At 42.4% G+C, this 26,617-nt stretch overlaps 1 protein-coding gene across 1 annotated transcript; it reads left to right on the top strand.

Annotated features, from left to right (window-relative positions):
* Positions 1–11,839: 11,839 nt before the first annotated feature.
* LOC122905357 lies at positions 11,840–17,434 on the top strand. Its single transcript, XM_044246986.1, is given in 4 exon segments — positions 11,840–11,978; positions 12,044–12,157; positions 12,160–12,200; positions 12,202–17,434. Coding segments are annotated over 4 exon segments (5,382 nt in total). The 3' UTR covers positions 17,290–17,434.
* Positions 17,435–26,617: the final 9,183 nt, after the last annotated feature.

Raw genomic sequence — 26,617 nt, forward strand, 5'->3', positions numbered from 1 at the left:
AGATACAGATGTAGTGAAAAGAAGGGCCCTATGTCCCCAGTGTTCATAGAAGCAATGGCCACAACCTCCAAACTGTGGAAAGAGCTAAGATGGCTTCCAGATGAATGGATAAAGAAGATATGGTCCATATATACAATGAAGTATTATGCCTCCATCAGAAAGGAATACCCAACTTTTGTATCAACATGGACAGGGCTGGAGGAGATTATGCTGAGTGAAATAAGTCAAGCAGAGAGAGTCAATTATCATACGGTTTCACTTACTTGTGGAGCATAAGGAATAACATGGAGGACATTGGGAGAAGGAGAGAAGTGAGTTGGGGAAAATCAGAGGGGGAAATGTACCATGAGAAACTGTGGACTCTGAAAAACAAACTGATGGTTTTGGAAGGAAGGTGGTTGGGGGCTTGGGTGAACCTGGTGGTGGGTATAAAGGAAGGCACATATTATTGCATGGAGCACTGGGTGTGGTGCATAAACAATGTATCTTGGAATACTGAAAAAATAAAATTAAATTAAAAAAAAATTAAGTGAATAATGTTCCATATGAATAATGTTCCATAGTAGCAAAAGTAGATTCACAAATTTCTCATCAGCAGGCAAGAAAAGCCAAGGCATATCAGGGAAAGCAAATCTGAGAGACCTGTAATCCTTCTGGAAGTCTCCTTTGTACACATGCGCTTTGTATTTTTCCCCTTACGTTTAAAATGAGAACAATATGCCCAGTGCAATCTGTCCCATTGTTGGCTTGTGACAATGATGTATTGTCAGGTAATATAAGATTCTTAAAGGGAAGAGCTAATTATACCCCAGAGGGGGGATGTTGTATTCCTGAAGTTTCTCTATCCCTGCTCTCCTCTCCTCCCTGAAATAACAAAGGGCAGAATATAGTACAACACCTGCCTAAGAAGGAGCACTCAAACAACAGCCATTCCCTTCTCTTTTTCTATTTATTCTTTCTCCTTCCTACATTTTTTTTCTTCAAGATAATTTTTCTCCTTACTTCTTAAGAAAAAACTCAATATAATTAACAAGATGTATATTTTTCTTAAGTGTTGACCTTATTTTCCACACTTAGAAAAGCTAAGTTCTATGTTAGTCATGCAAAATAGTAACCTCATATCTATACAAGAAGAAATGTTTACAGTAACTTACCTACACCTTGATACTTTAATGATGCATTTCAATGCCAACCAAATTCAAGTTTTGACAAACTGTGTGGTTTTTTTCCTTTCAAGGTGACATTTTTCTTATCTTTTTCATAACAAGCCATGGGAAACCGATTATTCACAAAGTGGAAGGATTCAAACTTAACACTGATGTTGTCAGTCAAGTGTTAGACTGTGTTAGACTGTGTGAGTCTGACTAAGGACTAAATTTCTAGGTCCAGAGGTAGCTCTACATGAGTTATTTTTGCTCTGGGCAAGTGAGGCTTTGCACTGAGATATAGTATGATCAAATATTAACAAGCTTTAATACTACCTCTTGTCCTATTCCTGGAGGAGTTAAGGGTTACGAATCCTCATTATTCCACCATTCCAAACAGGCAGACACTTGTGGTAGGGAACGGAAATGATTGTTCTGGAAGTCTGTGGGTCTCCAAAGAAGCCCAGCTTCTATGAGCTATTCAAAAGGAAGTTCTCTCCAAAGGCCAGCAGCATGAGCACTGGCCTGAGTGTACTTCACTCCCTCAGGCATGGCCATGGGGCTTTCCAGATCCCAGGGGTACCAACACCCCTCCAACATTTTATGAATAGATAGCTAAAGCCAATCACATTTCTTATTTTCAAACATTTCAAATTTAGGTGCCTACATTCAAACTGTGTGTTAAAACCAAGAGGAATCAAGCTGCTTTATATTCAAGGCTCTTTGAGTTTGAAACAATTTAAGGGACATCCTGGTGATGGAAAAATAGTTCTCATTACCAGATAAAACACACTCTGAGAGCCCATGGTCCTAGAGACACTGTTCTTGTACTCCTATGCAGCAAGGCCTCTGAGTAATAGAACACAATAGGGAGAGGCTTTGTGGAACCTAAGGCCTCACACCCTATGGGTGGAAATGAGCAACTACACAAGAAAAGTAGAATTTGAAGGAGGTCAGAAAGTGCTACTCAGTGCGTCACTTTAGCAAAAGAACTATTTTGAGCTGAAGGCAATTAAAAAATGGCAGACACAGGAGTGACTCGTGGCCCTCTTCCTTTCTGCCTAAAAACAGGGCATAATCTCCCTTTGTGAAGGTGTACCCCTCCCCTCTCCCATCCGCAGAGGAAGAGAACAATCCTTATCATGAGAAATAGGAAGTCAGCACCAGCTTGAATCTGCATAACCAAAACCTACTGCAATAATCTTTACCTTCCATTAATTTCTCACAATATATTTACCTCCCCACAAAGTCCAAAACCCCTTTCCTTTGTCTTGACACTTCTCCACAATTTATCAGCTTCTGGGAAAATGCTAAGTTGACCCTTCTTTTGGTTTGCATTTCTTTTATGTGAAGCTCTTGTGTGTGCATATGAAATAAACTTTTTCTCCTGTCAGTCTGCCTTTTTTCAGGTTTTTTTTATATTAAATTTTTTTATTTTTTATAAACATATATTTTTATCCCCAGGGGTACGGGTCTGTGAATCGCCAGGTTTACACACTTCACAGCACTCACCAAAGCACATACCCTCCCCAATGTCCATAACCCCACCCTACTTCTCCCAACCCCCCTCCCCCCAGCAACCCTCAGTTTGTTTTGTGAGATTAAGAGTCACTTATGGTTTGTCTCCCTCCCAATCCCATCTTGTTGCCTTTTTTTCAGTTTAATTTTTAGAGTTCTGACTACTAAACTGAAGAAGGTAGAGGAGAAATTTTTTCCTCCTCTATAAGAGGAAGGGAAGGAGAGAGTCAGAGAAGAAAGAAGGAAGGGAGGAAAAGCTTCCAATGAAATAAATTTTCACATTCCCCTAATTAAAAAAAAAAAAAGGAAATAACTATATAGAGACAGACAAACAGGAGAAAATGTTTTAAACAAAATGAGTTGAAAATGATCTTTACATGAAAGAACCTCATGTAGAGTAGATTATAGCTGCACAGGTATCCCCAGTTTCCAAGCAGCACATTTTTCCAGAGGTTGTTTTTGCCCAAATTACTTGGAATTCTAAACATGCTTCATCAAGAGAAACAATATTATAAATGGAACTTGGATCTGCAGGCTGGCTGTAGAAAAGGTAGCTTCCTCTAAGAATTAGAATACTTCAGTTCTCTGTGTCAACACCAGTAGGTTACTTGCCTGGGAACTCCCTATATTTTCTGAATAGAGAACAAAGGGCAGCACCACCCCAAATCCCCAAGAAGGAGGGTAAAAATCTCAGGCTCAGATTCACCTGCTACTCAAGAATAATTCAAGGTTAAAACAGCAGATTACTCATTCTTCTCAAGTGCACACGGAACCTTCTCCAGAATAGACCACATACTGGGTCACAAATCAGGACTCAGCCAATACCAAAAGACTGAGATGATTTCCTGCATATTCTCAGATCACAATGCTTTGAAACTGGAGCTCAATCACAAGGAAAGGGTCTGAAGGAACTCAAACACCTGGAAGCTGAAGACCACCTTGCTTAAGAATGCTTGGATCAACCAGGAGATCAAAGAAGAACTGAAACAATTCATGGAAACCAATGAGAATGAAGACACTTCGGTCCAAAACCTATGGGATACAGCAAAGGCGGTCCTAAGGGGAAAATATATAGCCATCCAAGCCTTGCTCAAAAAAATTGAAAAATCCAGAACACACCAGCTGTCTCTACACCTTAAAGAACTGGAGGGTCAACAACAAATCAAACCAACTCCACACATAAGAAGGGAAATCATCAAGATTAGAGCTGAGATCAATGAGGGAGAAACCAGAGATACAGTAGAACGTATCAATGAAACTAGAAGCTGGTTTTTTGAAAGAATCAATAAGATCGATAAGCCACAGGCTACACTAATCTGAAAGAAAAGAGAGAAATCCCAAATTCATAAAATTATGAATGAAAAGGGAGAGATCACAACTAACACCAAGGAAGTAGAAACAATCATCAGAAGTTATTACGAACAGTTATATGCCAATAAGCTTAGCAACCTAGATGAAATGGATGCATTCCTGGAAAAATATAAACTACCAAAATTGAACCAGGAAGAAATCGACAACCTGAATAGACCAATATCTAATAACGAGATTGAAGCAGTGATCAAAAACCTCCCAAAAAACAAGAGCCCAGGACCTGACGGATTCCCTGGGGAATTCTACCAAACCTTCCAAGAAGAAATAACACCTATTCTCCTGAAGCTGTTTCAAAAAATTGAAGCAGAAGGAAAACTTCCAGACTCTTTCTATGAAGCCAGCATTACCCTGATCCCCAAACCAGGCAAAGACCCTACCAAAAAGGAGAATTTCAGACCAATATCACTGATGAATATGGATGCTAAGATTCTCAACAAGATCCTAGCCAACAGGATCCAACAGCACATCAGAAAGATTATCCACCATGATCAGGTGGGATTCATCCCTGGGCTACAAGGATGGTTCAACATCCGCAAATCAATCAATGTGATACAACAAATTAATATGAGAAGAGAGAAGAACCACATGGTCCTCTCAATTGATGCAGAAAAAGCATTTGACAAAATCCAACATCCGTTCCTGATTAAAACGCTTCAAAGTATAGGGATAGAGGGAACATTCCTGAACCTCATCAAATCTATCTATGAAAGACCCACAGCAAATATCATCCTCAATGGGAAAAAGCTTGCAACCTTCCCGTTGAGATCAGGAACAAGACAAGGATGCCCACTCTCACCAGTCTTGTTCAACATAGTATTAGAAGCCCTAGCAACAGCAATCAGACAAAAAAGAGAAATAAAAGGTATCCAAATTTGTAATGAAGAAGTCAAACTCTCTCTCTTTGCAGATGACATGATTCTTTATATGGAAAACCCAAAAGACTCCACCCCCAAACTACTAGAACTCATACAGCAATTCAGCAGCGTGGCAGGATACAAAGTCAATGTGCAGAAATCAGTGGCTTTCTTATACACTAACAATGAAAATACAGAAAGGGAAATTAGAGAATCGATTCCATTTACTATAGCACCAAGAACCATAAGATACCTGGGAATAAACCTAACCAAAGAGGTAAAGGATCTGTACTTGAGGAACTATAGAACACTCATGAAAGAAATTGAAGAAGACACAAAAAGATGGAAGACCATTCCATGCTCTTGGATCGGAAGAATAAACATTGTTAAAATGTCTATACTGCCTAGAGCAATCTATACTTTTAATGCCATTCCGACCAAAATTCCACCGGCATTCTTCAAAGAGCTGGAGCAAATAATCCTAAAATTTGTATGGAATCAGAAGAGACCCCGAATCGCTAAGGAAATGTTGAAAAACAAAACTAAAGCTGGCGGCATCACGTTAACTTATTTCAAGCTTTATTACAAAGCTGTGATCACCAAGACAGCATGGTACTGGCATAAAAACAGACACATAGACCAGTGGAACAGAGTAGAGAGCCCTGATATGGACCCTCAACTCTATGGTCAATTAATCTTCGACAAAACAGGAAAAAATATACAGTGGAAAAAAGACAGTCTCTTCAATAAATGGTGCTGGGAAAACTGGACAGCTATATGTAGAAGAATGAAACTCGACCAATCTCTTACACCGTACACTAAGATCAACTCAAAATGGATAAAAGACCTCAATGTAAGACAGGAATCCATCAGAATCTTAGAGGAGAACATAGGCAATAATCTCTTTGATATCAGCCACAGCAACTTCTTTCAAGATACGTCTCCAAAGGCAAAGGAAACAAAAGCGAAAATAAACTTCTGGGACTTCATCAAAATCAAAAGCTTCTGCACAGCAAAGGAAACAGTCAAAAAAACAAAGAGGCAACCCACGGAATGGGAGAAGATATTTGCAAATGACAGTACAGACAAAAGGTTGATATCCAGGATCTATAATGAACTCCTCAAACTCAACCCACACGAAACAGACAGACACATCAAAAAATGGGCAGAAGATATGAACAGACACTTCTCCAATCAAGACATACAAATGGCTATCAGACACATGAAAAAATGCTCATCATCATTAGCCCTCAGGGAGATTTAAATTAAAACCACATTGAGATATCACCTTAACACCAGTTAGAATGGCCAAAATTAACAAAACAGGAAACAACATGTGTTGGAGAGGATGTGGAGAAAGGGGAACCCTCTTCCACTGTTGGTGGGAATGCAAGTTGGTGCAGCCTCTTTGGAGAACAGTGTGGAGATTCCTCAAGAAATTAAAAATAGAGCTTCCCTACGACCCTGCAATTGCACTCCTGGGTATTTACCCCAAAGATACAGATGTCGTGAAAAGAAGGGCCATCTGTACCCCAATGTTTATAGCAGCAATGGCCACAGTCGCCAAACTATGGAAAGAACCAAGATGCCCTTCAACGGATGAATGGATAAGGAAGATGTGGTCCATATACACAATGGAGTATTATGCCTCCATCAGAAAGGATGAATACCCAACTTTTGTAGCAACATGGACGGGACTGGAAGAGATTATGCTGAGTGAAATAAGTCAAGCAGAGAGAGTCAATTATCATATGGTTTCACTTATTTGTGGAGCATAACAAATAGCATGGAGGACAAGGGGCGTTAGAGAGGAGTAGGGAATTTGGGTGAATTGGAAGGGGAGGTGAACCATGAGAGACTATGGACTCTGAAAAACAGTCTGAGGGGTTTGAAGTGGCGGGGGGGTGGGAGGTTGGGGTACCAGGTGGTGGGTATTATAGAGGGCACGGCTTGCATGGAGCACTGGGTGTGGTGAAAAAATAATGAATACTGTTTTTCTGAAAATAAATAAATTGGAAAAAAAAAACAATAATTCAAGGATAGTGTCGCCCCTTAGGAATTGCCTGGTCTTCACATGAAAAGAAGAGAAAGCCTAGATAGTGAAGAAAGAGAGCTTACCATAAAGTAACCATACACTGTCCAAATTGTGCATGCAGGTGAGGAACACAGCTCAGCACCACCTCTCCTGATCACATGTTTACATGCACTTTCCCAGCTATTACTTTTTCCCCCATGAAATTCCATTAATAATGGTAGCAGGGGGCGCCTGGGTGGCTCAGTGGGTTGAGCCGCTGCCTTCAGCCCAGGTCATGATCTCAGGATCCTGGGATCGAGTCCTGCATCGGGCTCTCTGCTCAGCAGGGAGCCTGCTTCCTCCTCTGTCTCTCTCTCTCTGCCTGCCTCTCTGCCTACTTGTAATCTCTGTCTGTCAAAAAAAAAAAAAAAAAAAAAAAAAAAAGAATGGTAGCAGGACCGTAAGAAAGTATTAAAAGTTGCATTAGGAAATTTTTGGTGGCAGTAGGTATGTTCATTATCTTGATTGTGGTGATAATTTCAGGTTTATATGATTATAAGAAAATGGTAAATAGTTTACACATGTGTCAAAGATGACCACATTGAACACTTTAAATATGTGCAGTTGATTGTACAACATACATCAATTAAGCTTTAAAAAATATATTGATCTGGGGCTCCTGAATGGGTCAGGCAGCTTACATTGGACTCATGATTTCAGCTGGGGTCATGATCTAAGGGGGTGAGATCAAGTCCCATGTGGTGCTTTACACTTGGTGCAAAGTCTGCTTGAGAATTCACTTGAGATTCTCTCTGTCCTGCCTGCTGCTCCCACATTCTCTCTCTCTCTCAAGTAAATAAATAAAATTTTTTGAAGAAAAATGTATTGACCAACATAACTTAATTAAATTTTTTAAAAAAATGTATTGACCACCCATCAGAAAAATCCCATTGAGATAGATAAAAGTCCTTTTCTACTCTACACAGTGCCATTGCCACTGTGGGCTACAATACTGCAAAGCATGAGCCTCAATCCCTGGGTTTTCTTGTTTAATTCACAGTGATGGCTCACAACAGTAATAAAAACTCTGACCCATAAGCATAAATATTTTTTAAAACAATCAACAAATAAAACTTTATAAGTGAAATTAAAATATTAATCAATATAAAGGAAAAAGAAATCAGAACAACTCATGAGATATATTATATCCTTGACTAGAAAGGCAGTTTAACCTATTAAATCAATGAATTCACATTGAAACTTCATAGAACTTGACAAACAGATTCTAAAACTTTATGGGAAATTACTTTTTAAGAATATTTAAAATAATGTGCTTTGGTGAGTGCTGTGAAGTGTGTAAACCTGGCGATTCACAGACCTGTACCCCTGGGGATAAAAATATATGTTTATAAACAATAAAAAAATAAAAAAAAAACAAAAAGAAAAGAATATTTCACATAATCGAAAGAAGGAAAAGCAAAAATTTGAAAATATCTACTTGATATCAAGAATTACTTTTTAAAAAAATCATTGAATCACTACATTGTACACCTGAAACTAATATAACTACTGTGTTAACTACACAGGAACTGATTTTTTTAAAAAAAAATAATAAAACAGCACAATAAAAGCAAATGTAGAGACAAAAAAATCAATAAAATAAAATGAAAAATTCACCATATGTACTGCTGATAGTACATGGATAAAAGATAAACAAACTAAAAAGATTAGAAGGATTCACATCAAATTCATGTAAATGAACTGGAATGGCTTCGGAAGCATAAAGTTAATTTTAAGTTTATTAATAATTTTATTTTTCTTTAAAAAGTTAAAGAATTTGGCAAAATGTTGATATGTATTAATTTTCTGTGTTAAGCAAATTGATGTTTTTAGAATAGATTTAGTGAATTTTAAAATATTTTTCAACAACAGCAGCAACAACAACAACAAAGGCAAAACACACAGTGAAAAAAGGATTGTACCAAATAAATTTTAGGTAACTTTAATAGCCTCAAAAAAGGGAGAAATTGAGTTTCTTTCTTAAAGTACCATGAGTGAAAGGAAACTCTCAAGAATTAGGAAAGTTAGGGGTAAATAAATCAAAAATAGAAAATCCTAAAATAAATCATTGATATACTGGCAAGATATCTGGATAGAAGAATGGTTAACTAGAAGTGCAAAAGTACCTCTAGGAAAATGATAAACTGCAATCCATATGACTCAGACTATTTTTGATGTCAAGCAGACAAATGATCCTTGTCACTAGGGCTACAATTGGTGTTTTTAATGGTCATCACACCATCCACTAATCTGCCTTTACATCATAAAGATTGACAGCCCCCACACTCCAAATAATCCCTGCCATGCTGAGATTCAGGATATGTGCCTCAATGAGGCAAAAGCTTGAAGAGCTCTTTCGGAAGAAAAATATTTAGCCCTGATAAGGAGAGGAACTGGCTGACTTTGCAATGAATTTCTATTCCCTTCTCAAAATTCACATGCATAAGAATTCATAAAATAGTCCCACTCTGACACACACTGGGAACGGATTAATCAATAAACCACCTCAGTCAACCTCTGTTATTTGTACCTACTTTTTTTTTCAATTTACTTTGTTGCTAAAAGGTAATGGTATTGAACCCTTAAAATATTAATTTGAATGATTGAAAGGTTTTTCTAAATTTAAAGTGAACTTTAAGAAATGTGCTCTACTACAAAAGAGTCAGATGACCTTAGGAAATAATTTAAGTAGGAAAACACATAAATGTTTCAAACGTCACAAGTCCTAACATATTAAATAAACAAAAAAGTAGAACAAGAGTGTTTTGGTGAGAGCAGATACTTGGTTTTCCAGATTGGGATATTGACCATGTGAGACTCAGAGAGGGAAAAGCGATAAGCTGGAGATAATTGCAATCACCAGTGAGAGGGGATGATGGTTTTGATCAGGATGTAGCAGTGGAGGGAGTAGAGTATGACAGATCCTTGGTATATTTTGAGGTTAGAAGTGACAAACTGGACGTGAGATACTAGAGAAAAATAAACCCAGGAAGTCAAGGATGACACCAAGTTTTTTGGCCTGAGAAGTTGGACGATGGGGTCACCATTTACCAAGATGAGAAAGACTGAAAAAGGAGTATGTTTGAAGGAAATCACACCAAAGCTGAGAGTCATACAAGACCTCTGATGTCAGAAATCTGAAGTAAGCAAGTGTGTATATAAGTCTGGAATTCTAAGAGGGAGTTAGAGGTGGAAATACACATTTGGAAATTTTAAGCATATTTAAATATAGACAACATTTAATACCATAAGACTGACGAGGTATCTGAATGGTTCAGTTAGTTGAGCATCTGACTCTGGGTTTTAGCTCAGGTCATGATCTCTGGGTCATGGATAGAGCCCCACATAGGACTCTGTGCTTATTGGGAATCTGCTCCAAGAATCTCTCTCTCTCCCTCTGCCTCTCCCCCACCAAATAAATAAGTAAATAAATAAATAAATTTTAAAAACAAACAAACAAAATAATGAGACTGATTGAGGTTATCTAAGAGTAAGTGTAACCTGAGAAAAGATGGGATCTGAGAACAGAATTCTGGAGCACTCCAGTGTTTTCTAATTGTTGGGGGTCAGTATGGTAGGAGGATGACAACGAGAAAGTAAAATCTTTGAGTTGATGAAAAGTGTTTCAAAAAGGAATGACCAACTATGCCAAATGCTGCTGATAGGCCATGTAAGATGGGAATGGAGAATTAGTCACTGGGTTTAGCTACATGGAGTCATTACTGACTTTAGCAAAAGTTATTTTGTTGCAGATCTAGGGGTGAAAAGGGTTTTCTCCCTCCCTTTCCCCCTCCTTCCCCCTTCTCTTTGCTTAGCCAACACCCCCTTCTCCCACTCCCTTAAACAATCCTCTCATGTTGTAAAAAGTGATAAGATACTACAAGGAATGTTGAAAGGTCAGTCTACATGCAAATAAGGGTTTGTAGTCTGACCAATGCCGAAGGTCAGTCTACATGCAAATAAGGGTTTGTAGTCTGACCAATGCCGAAGGTCAGTCTACATGCAAATAAGGGTTTGTAGTCTGACCAATGCCGATGGTCAGTCTACATGCAAATAAGGGATTGGGATCTGGCCAATGCCGATGGTCAGTCTACATGCTAATGAAGGATTGAAATCTAGCCAATACCGTCTGTTTCCCTTTTGTTAACGACCAATGAAAGTAACTTCTCACTATGTAAATGAAGGATGCTGAGCGAACCAATCAGGGGTATTCCCGCGCGCCAAGTATGCCTTTACATTTGAACTAGCCAATCTACAAACACCAAGTATGCCTTTACATTCAAACCAGCCAATGAAAACTTTGTAACCGTGCTTTTGCTTCTGTACGTATGTTTTCGCTTCCCCAAACCCCATAAAAAGGCCCTGAACTAAGGGCTGGCGCGCGAGTCCTCCTAAGACTTGACCGCCCGCAGGTACCTGTGTCTACTTAATAAACCTCGTGCTGTTTGCATCTGACCAGTGGACTCGGCTTGGTTTTTGGGTCCGGGGGTCTCCTCCTGAGAAGGGGTCCATTCCGGGGTGCTTGGAGCCCCGGGGGGGATCTTTCACTTGGGGGCTCGTCCAGGATTCGAGACCCCCACCCAGGGACCACCGACCCACTGTCAGGAGGTAAGCTGGCCAGCGCTATATTCGTTGTGTTTGTGGTTTGTGGTTGTAGTCGGTTACTTGTAATTTTGCGTGGTGTCTAAGGTTGTGTCTGGATCTGTTATTTGTGATTTGGCGCACGCGTTTGGTTTGGGGTTCGATCAGATCCATTTGTATTTGGCGGGGGCCAGAAGGAGCTGACGGGCTCGGACTTCTCCCTCGCAGCCCTGGAAGACGTTCCAGAGGCATTTGTAGTCCCACCAGGTGGGACATTTGGGTCCTTCGGGACATCTATGCCCTGGGGCAGCGGGGCATTTGGAGCTCGGCCGGTATCGGAGGGATACGCGGCCTTGGTTGGAGAGGGGGAATCCGGACCCCCTGGATCTCCATTTGAATTTTTGCTTTCGGTTTTACGCCGAAGCCGCGCAGCGCGTCTGGTTGTTGTGTGTCTAAGTCTAGTGTTTGTCTCTGTAATAATAACCCTTTTTGTCCTTGAGGTTATGGGACAGTGACTACCCCCTTAAGTCTGACCCTTAGCCACTGGGGCGACGTCCAGAACCGAGCAAACAACCAGTCGGTGGAAATACGGAAGAAGAAATGGGTCACCTTTTGTTCCTCCGAGTGGCCCACTTTCAATGTCGGATGGCCGCGCGGTGGCACTTTTAACCTTGATATTATTTCTCAGGTGGAAGCCAAAGTTTTCAGCCCTGAACCCAACGGACACCCCGATCAGGTGCCCTACATCGTCACCTGGAAGGCTCTGGTCTCAGACCCCCCACTTTGGGTTCAGCCTTTTGTTTCCCTTCCTAAACCCTGCTCTTCCCCTAATACCCCCACTGCCCCACCTCCCCCAAAGGAGCAGTTGCTCCATCCCCAACCTGCATCTCTTCCACCCACCCCTACTTCCTCTTCCCTTTACCCCGCCCTCACCCCACTCCAAGACAAGTCCCCAAAGCCCCCCAAGCCTGTTCCTGTTTTGCCCCCAGACACGGGGTCCCCTCTTATAGATCTGTTAACAGAGGAACCGCCTCCATACCCGGCGGCTGCCGCAAACAGCCAAGAGCCTGGCCAAGAGCCTGGTCGAGAGCCTGGTCCTCTGGAGTCGCCCATTGCTGGGCGGCTTAGAGATCGACGCGCGCAGCCTCCGAGCCAAACCTCCCAAGCATTACCCTTGAGGGAAGGTCCAAATGGTCGGCCACAGTATTGGCCCTTTACCGCTTCTGACCTCTATAACTGGAAACAACATAACCCCCCCTTCTCTAAGGACCCCGTCGCCCTAACTAACCTGATCGAGTCTATTCTAGTTACCCACCAGCCCACTTGGGATGACTGTCAACAGCTGTTGCAGACTCTGCTGACCTCGGAGGAAAAGCAGAGAGTCCTCCTGGAAGCCCGGAAAAATGTACCGGGCGACGATGGGCGACCAACCCAGCTGCCCAATGAGATCGACATGGCCTTCCCCTTAACCCGCCCAAATTGGGATTTCGCCACACCTGCAGGTAGGGAGCGCCTTCGTCTCTATCGCCAGTTGCTCATAGCGGGTCTCCGAGCAGCCTCGAGACGGCCTACTAATTTGGCTCAGGTTAAGCAGGTGATACAGGGAAAGGAAGAAACACCTTCTGCCTTTCTAGAGAGACTTAAGGAGGCTTATAGGATGTACACCCCGTATGACCCTGATGATGAAGGGCAAGCAACTAGTGTATCAATGTCCTTTATCTGGCAGTCAAGCCCTGACATTAGGAGCAAATTACAGAGATTAGAAGGGTTACAGGGGTATACACTTTCTGATTTATTAAAGGAGGCAGAGAAGGTGTTCAATAAGAGAGAAACTCCAGAAGAGAAAGAGGAAAGAATGTGGTTAAGAATGAAAGAGGCACAGGACGAAAGAGATAAAAAGCGGAGCAAGGAATTGACTAAGGTATTGGCCACCGTAGTTACTCAGGGACAGAACAGAGAGGGAGTCAGACTGGGAGAGCGAGAACGAAGAGGGACCAAACTAGACAAAGACCAGTGTGCCTATTGTAAGGAAAGAGGACACTGGGCACGAGAGTGTCCCAAGAACCCCAAGAGTCTCAGAGGACCTCTGATGCCCAAGCCACTGACTTCCCTACTGACGTTGGAAGACTAGGGAAGTCGGGGCCAGGAGCCCCCCCCTGAGCCCAGGATAACTTTAAGCGTCGGGGGGCAGCCAGTTACCTTCCTAGTAGACACCAGGGCCCAGCATTCAGTCCTAACCCAGACTCTAGGACCACTCAGCAACCGAACTGCTTGGGTACAAGGAGCAACTGGAGGAAAGAACTATCGGTGGACCACGGAACACAGGGTCCAGCTGGCTACCGGTAAGGTGACACATTCATTTCTACACGTACCCGATTGCCCCTACCCATTACTGGGGAGAGACCTTCTAACCAAATTAAAGGCCCAAATCCACTTCAACCCGGAAGGGGCGGCAATAACAGGCCCCAATGGGGGACCCTTACAAGTACTAACCCTCCATTTGGAGGAGGAATATAGACTATATGAACCTGAACAATCCTCAGAGATCCAAAATGAAGCTTGGCTAAAAGAGTTCCCTACGGCCTGGGCGGAGACGGGGGGCATGGGTATGGCTCATCAACAACCCCCCCTCATAATCCAACTCAAGGCGACAGCCACCCCAGTGTCAATAAAGCAGTACCCAATGTCTCAGGGAGCACGCCAAGGCATCAGACCTCATATTAAGAGACTTCTCGATCAAGGAATTTTAATTCCCTGCCGGTCACCTTGGAATACACCTCTGTTACCGGTAAAGAAACCCGGCACAGGAGATTACCGGCCAGTGCAGGATCTAAGAGAAGTTAACAAAAGGGTTGAGGACATACATCCCTCCGTACCCAATCCATATAATCTACTGAGCACCCTGCCCCCTTCCCACGGATGGTATACGGTGCTAGACTTGAAAGATGCTTTTTTCTGCTTAAGACTACATCCAGTGAGCCAGCCACTCTTCGCCTTTGAATGGAGGGACCCAGATCTTGGGGTTTCAGGACAGTTGACTTGGACTCGGCTTCCCCAGGGTTTCAAGAACAGTCCTACTCTGTTTGATGAGGCGCTGCACAGAGACTTAGCTGATTTCCGAGTGCAGCATCCCTCACTGATACTTCTTCAATATGTCGATGACCTCCTCTTGGCGGCTCACACCCAAGAAAGCTGTCTAAGTGGCACTAGAGCCCTCTTACAGACACTGGGACAATTAGGATACCGAGCCTCAGCAAAAAAGGCCCAAATATGCCAAAAACAAGTCACCTACTTGGGGTACCAGCTGAGGGAAGGACAGAGATGGCTCACTGAGGCACGAAAGCAGACTATCCTCCGCATATCCACACCTACCACCCCACGACAGCTAAGGGAATTTTTGGGAACTGCTGGATTTTGTCGCTTGTGGATCCCTGGGTTTGCGGAAATGGCAGCCCCCTTATACCCCCTCACTAAGCAAGGGGCTCAGTTCCATTGGGGCGAGGAGCAGCAACAGGCCTTTTTCAACATCAAAAAGGCTTTACTAGAATCCCCAGCCCTGGGACTCCCAGATGTGACTAAGGCTTTCGAACTGTTCATAGATGAAAAACAGGGCTATGCCAAGGGAGTACTAACCCAAAACCTAGGGCCTTGGAAGCGCCCGGTGGCCTACCTGTCAAAGAAGTTAGACCCTGTGGCTGCTGGTTGGCCACCCTGTCTACGAATGGTGGCTGCCATTGCCATCCTAGTCAAGGATGCGGGCAAGCTAACTTTGGGCCAATCACTTACCATCTTGGCCCCCCATGCGGTTGAAGCCTTGGTCAAGCAGCCCCCAGACAGGTGGCTCTCCAATGCTCGCCTGACCCATTATCAGGCCATGCTCCTGGACACTGATCGTGTACAGTTCGGGCCTGTGGTGGCGCTCAACCCTGCCACCCTACTCCCCTTACCCGAGGCTATGGAAACACATGATTGCCTCCAGATCCTAGCTGAAGTTCATGGCACCCGAAAGGATCTGACGGACCAGCCCCTCATGGGAGTGGACTACACCTGGTATACAGATGGCAGTAGCTTCCTGCACAATGGCAAGCGAAGAGCAGGAGCTGCAGTGACTAATGAGACAGAGGTAATCTGGTCCAAGAAGCTATCTCCTGGGACATCAGCTCAGCGGGCGGAACTCATCGCCCTGACTCAGGCTCTGCAGATGGCAGAAGGTAAGAAACTAAACGTTTATACCGACAGCCGCTATGCCTTTGCTACGGCCCACATACATGGCGAAATCTATCGGAGGAGAGGGCTCCTCACCTCCGAGGGAAAAGAAATTAAAAATAAACCTGAAATACTGGCTCTGCTCAAAGCCTTGTTCCTGCCCCAAAAGTTGAGCATTATGCACTGCCCGGGTCACCAAAAGAATAATAGCCCGGTGGCAAGGGGAAACCAGCTGGCAGATCAAGCTGCTAAGGAAGCTGCCCTGGGGGAAAAAGAAACTGGGCCCATTCTCACCCTGAGCATAGGGCCCCCACAAGAAAATAATAAACCTATGGAGTACAGTTCTGAGGATCAGGAGCTGCTAAAGAAAATGGGGGCCACATGGGATCCACAGAAAGGGGCATATACCATGGACGAAAAAATTGTTATGCCCACTTCATATTCTCGCCACATAGTCCAATCCTTGCACTCACTGACCCATCTGAGCGAAAACAAAATAAAAACCCTCTTAAATAATGAGCACCAACCGTATTTGTTACTAAACCAAGACAAGGCGTTGTGATTCATAATTAAAAATTGCTTAGTCTGTGCACAAGTAAATACCGGAAAGGCTTATGCTGCCCCTGGAGTGCGCATTCGAGGACATCGCCCTGGTATTCACTGGGAAATCGACTTCACGGAAGTAAAACCTGGACTCTATGGTTACAGATATTTGTTAGTTTTTGTAGACACTTTTTCAGGATGGGTAGAAGCCTTCCCCACCAAGCACGAGACTTCGAATGTGGTCACCAAGAAACTACTTGAAGAAATCTTCCCCAGGTATGGAATACCCCAGGTATTAGGCACCGACAATGGTCCAGCCTTCGTCTCCCAGGTAAGTCAGAAGGTGGCCAAATTATTGGGGATTGATTGGAAATTGCATTGTGCATATAGACCCCAGAGCTCAGGACAGGTAGAGAGAATGAATAGAACAATCAAGGAGACTTTAACTAAATTAACGCTTGCAACTGGCTCTAGGGACTGGGTCCTCCTCCTGCCCCTGGCCCTATATAGGGCCAGGAATACCCCCGGGCCCCTAGGATTGACTCCCTTTGAAATATTATATGGGGCCCCACCCCCTATTGTAAACCTTTTTAATCCTATTGATCCTCATGTTTCTTCTTTTGCCGATCGTGCTACCCTACAAGCCCGCCTCCAGGCACTCCAGATCGTTCAGAAAGAGGTCTGGAGGCCACTGGCTACAGCTTTTCGAGAGCAGTTAGAAAATCCAACTGTGCCACATCAATTCCAGATCGGCGACTCTGTCTGGGTCCGCAGGCATCAGATCAAGAACCTTGAGCCCCGATGGAAGGGACCCTACACCGTACTCCTGACCACCCCGACGGCGCTAAAAGTCGACGGCATCGCGGCGTGGATCCATGCCTCCCATGTAAAACCAGCTCATCTGGGACCAAACGAACCGACAGCATCCGATCTCAAGGAGGAATGGCGAGTTCGACGCACTCAAAACCCGCTAAAGATAAGACTCGTGCGATCCTAACATTGACTATCCTTGTTCTGGGCATTCCGAGCTCCCATGGGTCCCCTCATCATGTAAAACAGCTCACCTGGCAGGTCCTGTCTCAAACAGGACAAGTAATTTGGAACACCTCTCAGCAGCATGCCCCATTCACTTGGTGGCCTAACCTATACCCTGACATTTGTAAATTAGCCATGGGAGCTCCAGCCAACTGGGATATAGAAAATTACTTTGACCTACAGAAGCCGCCTTCACAATCATCCCCCCAAGGATGACTCGGGTTAGATCCTTGGGGAGGCTGTGGGGATTGGAGTCAACGAAGTATGTTAAGGACACTCACCTTCTATGTATGCCCCGGGTTTCACAGACCCAGAGAATGGACCTCATGCAGTGGGGCATCCCACTTTTACTGTCACAATTGGGGCTGCGAAACCACTGGTGACACTTATTGGAAGCCCACCTCAGGTTGGGACTACATCACCGTAACGGCGAATTATTCCCATGCCAGGAGCAGCCCCAAGTGGACACAAAACCCAGCCTGTCAAAATCAGTGGTGTCACCCACTCAAAATAGCCTTCACTGAATCAGGAAAAAAACAACTTAATTGGGTAAAGGGATATACCTGGGGCCTCAGATTCTATAAAGAACGTTATGACGACGGCCTAACGTTCACTATAAAGCTTTCAATAGAAACCCCAAGAGCCGCCATAGGACCCAATCCAGTTCTCGCCTCACCGCCCCGAGGCCCCCCCCAAAGGTTAAGGTTAACACCAAGACCGACACCACTTTTAACCCCAACGACTTCCACAGCTATACAAACCAAAAAGACCCCCAAAATACTCGGAACAGGAGACAGGCTTATCAACCTAATGAGAGGGGCCTACCAGGCACTTAACCTCTCCAGTCCTGAGAGAGCAAACAATTGCTGGCTATGTCTTAATCCAAGCCCTCCATACTATGAGGGCATAGCCCTCTCTGCCAACTATACTAACTCCACTGCCCCCAACGCTATATGCCATGGCCAAGATCATCGTTTAACCCTCTCACAAGTTTCAGGGGCAGGGCTGTGTATAGGCACCCAGCCTCTTCATGTTAAAAAAACACTCTGTAGTTCGACCCATAAAATATGGGCTAGCTCCTATTATTTGATCCCACCCAATGGAACCTATTGGGCATGTAACACAGGCTTAACCCCTTGTGTATCTGCTGCTGCCTTAAACCAGACTACTGATTATTGTGTGTTAGTTCAACTATGGCCTCGAATAACCTATCACTCAGATGAATTGGTTCTTAGCTACCATGAATGGAGTGATCTCAGCCGAGTAAGGCGTGAACCTGTCACCCTAGTCACCCTAGCTATGTTGTTGGGGGTAGGAGGCATTGCCGCCGGGGTCGGTACTGGGGCAACCGCCCTGGTCCGAACAGACCAATACCTACTTCTACATCATGCTATGAATGAAGACCTTAGGGCCTTAGAACAGTCAGTTCGGGCCCTCAAGGAATCCCTAACCTCCCTGTCAGAAGTGGTGCTACAAAACAGAAGAGGCTTAGACCTACTGTTCCTAAAAGAGGGTGGCCTTTGTGCTGCTCTCAGAGAAGAATGCTGTTTTTTTGCCGACCAGACTGGAGTAGTAACAGAAACTCTAGATAAATTGAAGGAAAGGCTAGATAAGCGTAAAAGAGACTTTGAATCTCAACAGTCTTGGTATGAAGGAGTTTGGAATCGTTCACCCTGGTTTACTTCCCTAATAACCTCCTTAATAGGACCTTTAATGCTCTTAATGTTAATTCTAACATTCGGGCCATGCATCATTAACAGGTTAACCCAATTTATAAAAGATAGATTGTCGCTTGTCCAAACCATGGTATTAACCCAACAATATCATGCAATAGGGCAGCGGGAGATTAGCCCCTAGTAAAGTAAAAGATTTTACTCGGGCCAAAAAGAAAATGGGGGAATGAAAAGGGTTTTCTCCCTCCCTTTCCCCCTCCTTCCCCCTTCTCTTTGCTTAGCCAACACCCCCTTCTCCCACTCCCTTAAACAATCCTCTCATGTTGTAAAAAGTGATAAGATACTACAAGGAATGTTGAAAGGTCAGTCTACATGCAAATAAGGGTTTGTAGTCTGACCAATGCCGAAGGTCAGTCTACATGCAAATAAGGGTTTGTAGTCTGACCAATGCCGAAGGTCAGTCTACATGCAAATAAGGGTTTGTAGTCTGACCAATGCCCACGGTCAGTCTACATGCAAATAAGGGATTGGGATCTGGCCAATGCCGATGGTCAGTCTACATGCTAATGAAGGATTGAAATCTAGCCAATACCGTCTGTTTCCCTTTTGTTAACGACCAATGAAAGTAACTTCTCACTATGTAAATGAAGGATGCTGAGCGAACCAATCAGGGGTATTCCCGCGCGCCAAGTATGCCTTTACATTTGAACTAGCCAATCTACAAACACCAAGTATGCCTTTACATTCAAACCAGCCAATGAAAACTTTGTAACCGTGCTTTTGCTTCTGTACGTATGTTTTCGCTTCCCCAAACCCCATAAAAAGGCCCTGAACTAAGGGCTGGCGCGTGAGTCCTCCTAAGACTTGACCGCCCGCAGGTACCTGTGTCTACTTAATAAACCTCGTGCTGTTTGCATCTGACCAGTGGACTCGGCTTGGTTTTTGGGTCCGGGGGTCTCCTCCTGAGAAGGGGTCCATTCCGGGGTGCTTGGAGCCCCAGGGGGGATCTTTCAGGGGGAAAATCTTTGTTTGTGTTGGTCAAAAAGGAAATAGGAGATTTCTCTTTCTGGCAAAGACTCTATTCTTACATGTTCCTCCCTCTCATAACTAAAAACACCCTGGATATGATTTAAGAAAAAAAAAAAAAAAAACAAGCATAGGAATACTGAAAGGTAGAAAGAAGGGAAGCCTGGAGACCTTGAAACTTGAGGAGCAGCACGGCAGGATGGTCCCTGTTTTTTTCTTACAGTTACACATACATCCCAGACGAGTTGATCCAGAGCCTCCTATCCAGAATTGCCAATGGCACAGATAACGAGAGCTCTGAGAAAAGCCTGTTTCCCTAGCCAAAGGACTGGATGACTTAACAACAGAAAATCTTGTTGGCAATCCTCACACTATTTTGGCTAACACTAACAGAAAAATCGCACCCCTTCTTTACTCCTTCAAACCCTGTGGTTTTAACAGGACTAGGCAAGGAGCTGATCTTTCACCCACCCCTCTTGCCCCATGGGAGCAGATGGCAGTACTCTGATCCCTTCCATGGTGGTGTCCATGGAGCCAAGAGGGTAGTTAAACTTCCATCCTCTGCCTGTCAGAAATAGGCAGCACCCAGATTCCTCCTCAGTGGGGCTGAGGAGCATAGGCAATAAGGGGATAATATCAGCAGGTACAGCTGCGAGCAAAACCTCCAACCACAGCGAGACTCTACAGAGCTGGTTAGGAGGTGGGACTAGTCACCACTGGGCTCCATCCTTTCCATGATGTCAGCAGGGTTCAGTTGGGAGCTGAGTCTTTAACTGGTGTCAGGGACACGGAACAATGTGGTCCTAAGCAGGGCTTATGGGTACTCTGCTTCCCCTATTCTTCCCTTCTAAGATTGGAGGACAGTGGGGAGCTGAGCCTCCAACCCATCCAGCATCAATGAGACTGAGCAAAATGATAGAAAGCAGGGTTATTCAGTACTCAGATCCCCCTCTGCTATGATGAAGCAGGGCAGCTGAGCCTCCACCTCCACCTGTGCTCAACCACCTGTGCTCCACTCCCACTCTGTGTAACCAAGTCGTAGGATTTAACTCTTCCTTGCCCCATTTCTGGTGGCAGGAGGGCACAAGGAGGGGAAAAACTTACACCCCCATTCCAAGGCAATGAGCTGGTGAGTTTGGTGCCCTGCTTTCAGCAGGACCAAAGGAGAAGTGAAATTTTACCCCAGCTATCTTCAACAAGTATTTCACTCTTGCCAGAGTAATGTCAGCAAGGCCAACAGGAAACTAAAGATATACACCCACTGGCCCCTTGTGCTACACATTAACTGGAATGCCTGCTTAAAGAAATAAAAAGATTAAATAGGATTCAGAGTCCATAATATAATATTCAAGATGTCCAGGATATAATAGAAAATCAGTTATCTGCCAAGAACCAGGAAAACCATGACTTAAGCAGAAAAAGATGATCAACAAATGGCAAAACCAAGATGAATTGTATGTTGGAATCATTTAACAAAGAACAGATACTAAAGAGCAATCATAAAACTGTATCAACAAGCAGTTACAAATTCTCCTAAAAGAAATTTTTAAAAATGCAAAATCCCAGCAAAGCAATAGAAGTGATAAAGGAAAAAAGAAAGATAGAAAGAAAGAAAAAAAGAAAGAAAGAAAACTACAGAACTGAAAAATATAATCACTGAGATGGAAAAAAAATACTCGGTGGATGGGCTAAATGGCAAAATGGAGGTGACAGTGGATAGAGTCACTGCACTTAATTGATAAAACTCACTTGGTCTGAACAGCAGACATAATTCAGCCAGTCTGAACAAGAGAGAACTAGATTTTTTTTTCTTTCAGTGGATGGAGCCTCAGGGGTTTGGGGACAATAACGAAAGAGCTAACATTCATTTCAGCAGAGTCCCAGAGAACAAGGAGTGAATGGGAATGAAAAACTATTTAAAAAAGGAATGACTAAAACCTTCCCCAAATTGTCAAAATACACAAACATCCAGATTCAAGAAACTGAATAAACCACACATAAAATGGGATAAAATCAAAGAAATCTATACCAATTCAGATCGTAATGAAACTTCTTAAAAGTAAAAACAAAGGGGCACCTGGGTGGCTCAGTGGATTAAGCCGCTGCCTTCGGCTCGGGTCATGATCCCAGGGTCCTGGGATCGAGCCCCGCATTGGGCTCTCTGCTCTGTGGGAAGCCTGCTTCCTCCTCTCTCTCTGCCTGCCTCTCGCCAACTTCTGATCTCTGTCTGTCAAATAAATAAATAAAATAAATCTTAAAAATAAATAAATAAATAAATAAATAAAATCTTAAAAAAAAAAAAAGTAAAAACAAAAATAAAATCTTGAAAGCAGCTGGAGAGAAATAACCTATTGCATATTGGGAAACACCAATTTAAGGAACATCCTAGTTCTTACCTGAAACCACAGATACCAGAAGGAAAGGACACAATATTTTTCAAGTACTGAAAGAAAAAGAAAAATCAGCCTCAAATTCTAGATCCATTGAAATGATTCTTTGGGAATGACAAGAAATAAAAACCATTTCAGATAGAGGAGAACTAAGAGAATCTGTGTCATAAAACCATCCTTAAAGAATTGCTAAAGGAAATTCACTAAACAAGGCCTTTAAGTCATTCAATACACTCCTGATTGTAGCAGCAATAGGCTAAATGCTAGGGATGTGAGAAGGCAGATAATGCCGTAGGGTAGACAAGGGAAAAAAATAATAATCAGTTAAAAAAAAAAAGAGAGAGAGAGAGAGAGAGAGGGAGTGAGGCAGGCTAAGGATTAGGAAAGTTATTTAAGCCTTATACTTCAGCCTAAGAGCATTGGGGACCCACCTCAAGGTTATCATAGGTAGGGGAAAGTTATGATCAGATTCATTTTTTCAAAAGGATGGTTTTTGCTATCCATGGTCTTAGGTTTTCAAATCTTTTTTAAAGCATCTGTGATCTGATGAAGTTGCATAGCTCCTATTATGCTTACCAACTACAAATTAAAGAACATAAGATGACTTTTATAATAATAAAAATAATATAACCCCCCCTAAACCTTACTAGAGTGTCATAATAATGGGAATAATGTGGATAATACAGTGAATTTCTGAGGTGTTAGAGGATTAAATAGGTAATCCATGACAAGGATCTCTGGCGTACTTTAGACTTGGAGATACTGAACAAATGTTGGGTCTTTCACAAGACCCTTTTCTAATATATACTTGTTGGAATTTGGATTTTGTAATTTGGTATGGGGAAAACATCCACATATTTTCTAAGAAAAGACACAAAATGCAGACTTCTAGAAAACCACCCTTTGATCATACAGATAGCAATCTGCACCATATTCTTTAGGATAGATTTCTGTGTCTTGAAATAAAAACACTATTTCAGATGAGTGCCAAGTTCTCAGGAAAAAAAATTATAATTTATAAACATAAAAGTCTCTATAATTTGTTCTCTATACCAGTAGACATAACAAAGAGAAAATAAAGTTATCCAGAACTCATCATTCCAGTTCCCTAGTAGTGTTTTAAAGGCTGTCAAATAGCCCTGAACCAAAGAGATGCTTTTCTACCTCTTCATCTTTTGATTTAAAAGTAAAAACTAAACACTAAAAGTATAAGCAACAAAAGAAAAAATTAGATAAATTGGACTGCAACAAAATTTAAAACTTCTGTGCATTAAAGAGCATTATTGGGGCACTTAGGTGGCTCATTCAGTTAAGCGTCTGCCTTCAGCTCAGGTCATGATCCCAGGGGCCTGGGATCGAGTCCTGCATTGGGATCCCTGCTCAGCAGAGAATCTCTTTCTCCTTTTCTCTCTCCATCTTCCTCTCCCCCTGCTTGTACTCTCACTCTCTCTCAAATAAATAAAATCTTTTTTAAAAAATCATTAAGAAAAGAACATTATCAAGAAAGTGAAAAGACAATCTGCAGAATGGGAGAAAATATTTGCAAATCATGTATCTGATAAAGTTCTAAGAACCAGAATGTATAAAGAAATCTTATAACTCAACAATAAAAAAAAGCAAAATACCCAAATTGAAAGTGGGCAAAGGAGCTGAATAGACCTTTCCCCAAAGAAGACATACAAATGGCCAATAGACACTGGGAAAGATGGTCAACATCATTAGTCGTTAAGGAAATGTGAATCAAAACCACAATGAGATACTACTTCATAACCCCCAGTCAGGCTGTAACTTTTTAAAAAAGAGATAATAACGAGTTGGTAAGACTGAGAAGAAATTGGAACTCACACATTGCTGGTGGGAATGTAAAATGGCTGAAAAACAGTCTGACAGTTTCCTTAAAAGGTTAAACATGGAGTCAACTTATGACCCAGTAATTCCATTCACTTTCACCACAGAGAAATGAAAACATAACCACATAAAAATTTGTACATGAATATTCACAGTAACATTTTTCATAGCAGCCAGATGTAAAAGGTGTAGATAAGACAACAAATATCCACCAACCAATGAATGGGTAAATATGGCACAATAGAATACTTCTCAGCCATGGAAAGGAGTGAAGCACGGAAACATGTCATAATGTGGATAGATCCCCAAACCATTACGCTACGTGAAAGAAGCCAGATCCCTAAGGACACATATTGTATGATTTCATTTCTATGAAGTATGCAGAATAGTTAAGAACTTAGAGACAGAAAGCAGATGGGTGGTTGCCAGGGACTGGGAGAAGAGGAGATGCAGGATGACTGCTTAATGGATACAAAGTTTATTTTGAGGTGATGAATATTTGGAGGTAGACAGAAGATATACTAAATGACACTGAATAGTTCATGTTGCTAAATTTATGTTATAAAATTTCACCTCAGATAAAAAAAATAATTAAAAATTTAACCAGTCAAATTATGGTGAACTTCAAATGACAAGATAAAAGTTCTAGATAGTAGGGCATGTGATGTGATGAGAACCGGATGTTATATGCAACTAAAACTACCGAACACCACATCAGAAACTAATGCTGTACTAAAACGGCTAACTAAATTAAATAAGGAAAAAAAAGAAAAAAAACTCCAAGAAAAAAAAGTTCTAGATTGTATCCTGTAATTAATAAAGAATATTTCTTAAAGTATTTATAAATTAACCTAACATTTTAGGATTAATTTCCTTATGTCTGTACTATTTATCAAGACCAAAACAGCCAGGAGCACCTTAAATCAGTTTGACACCCTACTCTTGGTCTTCAGCTCAGGTCATGATCTCAGAGTTTTGAGATCAAGCCCTGCAGCTGGCTCCATGCTGAGCTTGGAGTTGGCTGAAGAGACTCTCCACCTCCTCCTGCCCCTCTTTCTCTCTTTTTCTAAAATAAATATATAAATCTTAAAGCAAAACAAAACAAAGCACCCAATTATAAGTAGGACATTCTATCAATTTGCTGTTTTGTTTAAAGAAAGCTTTCCAATTGTCAAGAATGTGGGTTTTTTTTTTTCATTTTTAATTTATTTTATATATTTTTTAATTTTTTAATTTTTTTTATTTTTTATTGTGTTTTTGTTTTTGGTTTTGTTTTTGTTTTCCACAGTCCTCCCTCATTTATGAAGTTAGATGCATATGGAGGCTAGTTCTGTATTCAGTTCTGTGTAACCACACAGGCTCTTTCAGCCTTCAAACAAGAATCAGTTTATGAGCACCTGGGATAATAATGGGGTTTTGAAAATGCCAGTGTGAACATGGAGAAATATATACAATTATTGCAAACTGTAAGACTCAGTCAAATCAGTCCACAGAAAAGTGTGAGAAAAAAGAGGGGAGACATAAAGAATGAGTGGGAGGACCCCATGGCTCAGCCTGTAATGCAGATGATCCGGCCCTACATGAAATTTGAACATGGGGTCTGCCCCTTTAACATCCAACTGTAAGCTCTTCTTTTCTTAAGACTCAGGCAATCTTAGAGTTCGATTTTAAGAAAAACTAAAGGTAAAAGCAGAGTTCTGGATATTCAGTCAAGAGAGGGCCTTAGACCTGTTGGGTTTTACCACGTTTATATAATTGTCTGTCCTACAGTTGTGCAGTTTATGTCCAAAATGATGCATGTTTTTTACCTCAAATTGACCAAGGCTGCTGTTGAGGAGAGGAAGAAGAAAGGAATGTAAAGACAAGGTCCCAGAGGCAGCCAGCCAGTGCACCACAATAAGACCCTTTCCAGCCACATGTAGTCCAGGGACGTGAACGGTTCAAATGCAGAGAACCTGGGGCACCTGGGTGGTTTACTCAGGTTATGATTTCAGGGTCCTGGGATCAAGCCCCTTGTGAGACTCTCTGCTCAGCGGGGAGTCTGCTTCTCCATCTGCCTGCCGCCTCATGTGCTCACAAACTCTTTCTCACTCACAAATAAATAAATAAATAAATAAACTTTAAAAATGCAGGGAATCTGGTTTTGTTTGTTTTACCTCAAACTCTTGTTTATAAGCTGTATCCAAATGTCGTGATGCTAATCATTTCCTTTTGTATCTTCTCTCTTCACTTTCTTTAACTGTTTCATTAATAAGGGGCCTTATAGGCTCTCAGTGATACACTCTCATCTCTAAGACAAATGGTTGATGTGTGCTGTAAGCCAACAGATGAATAAAACATTCTCAACTTCATG

Source organism: Neovison vison, chromosome 4 (assembly GCF_020171115.1).
Source record: "Neovison vison isolate M4711 chromosome 4, ASM_NN_V1, whole genome shotgun sequence".
In the NCBI taxonomy this organism is placed as follows: Eukaryota; Metazoa; Chordata; class Mammalia; order Carnivora; family Mustelidae; genus Neogale; species Neogale vison.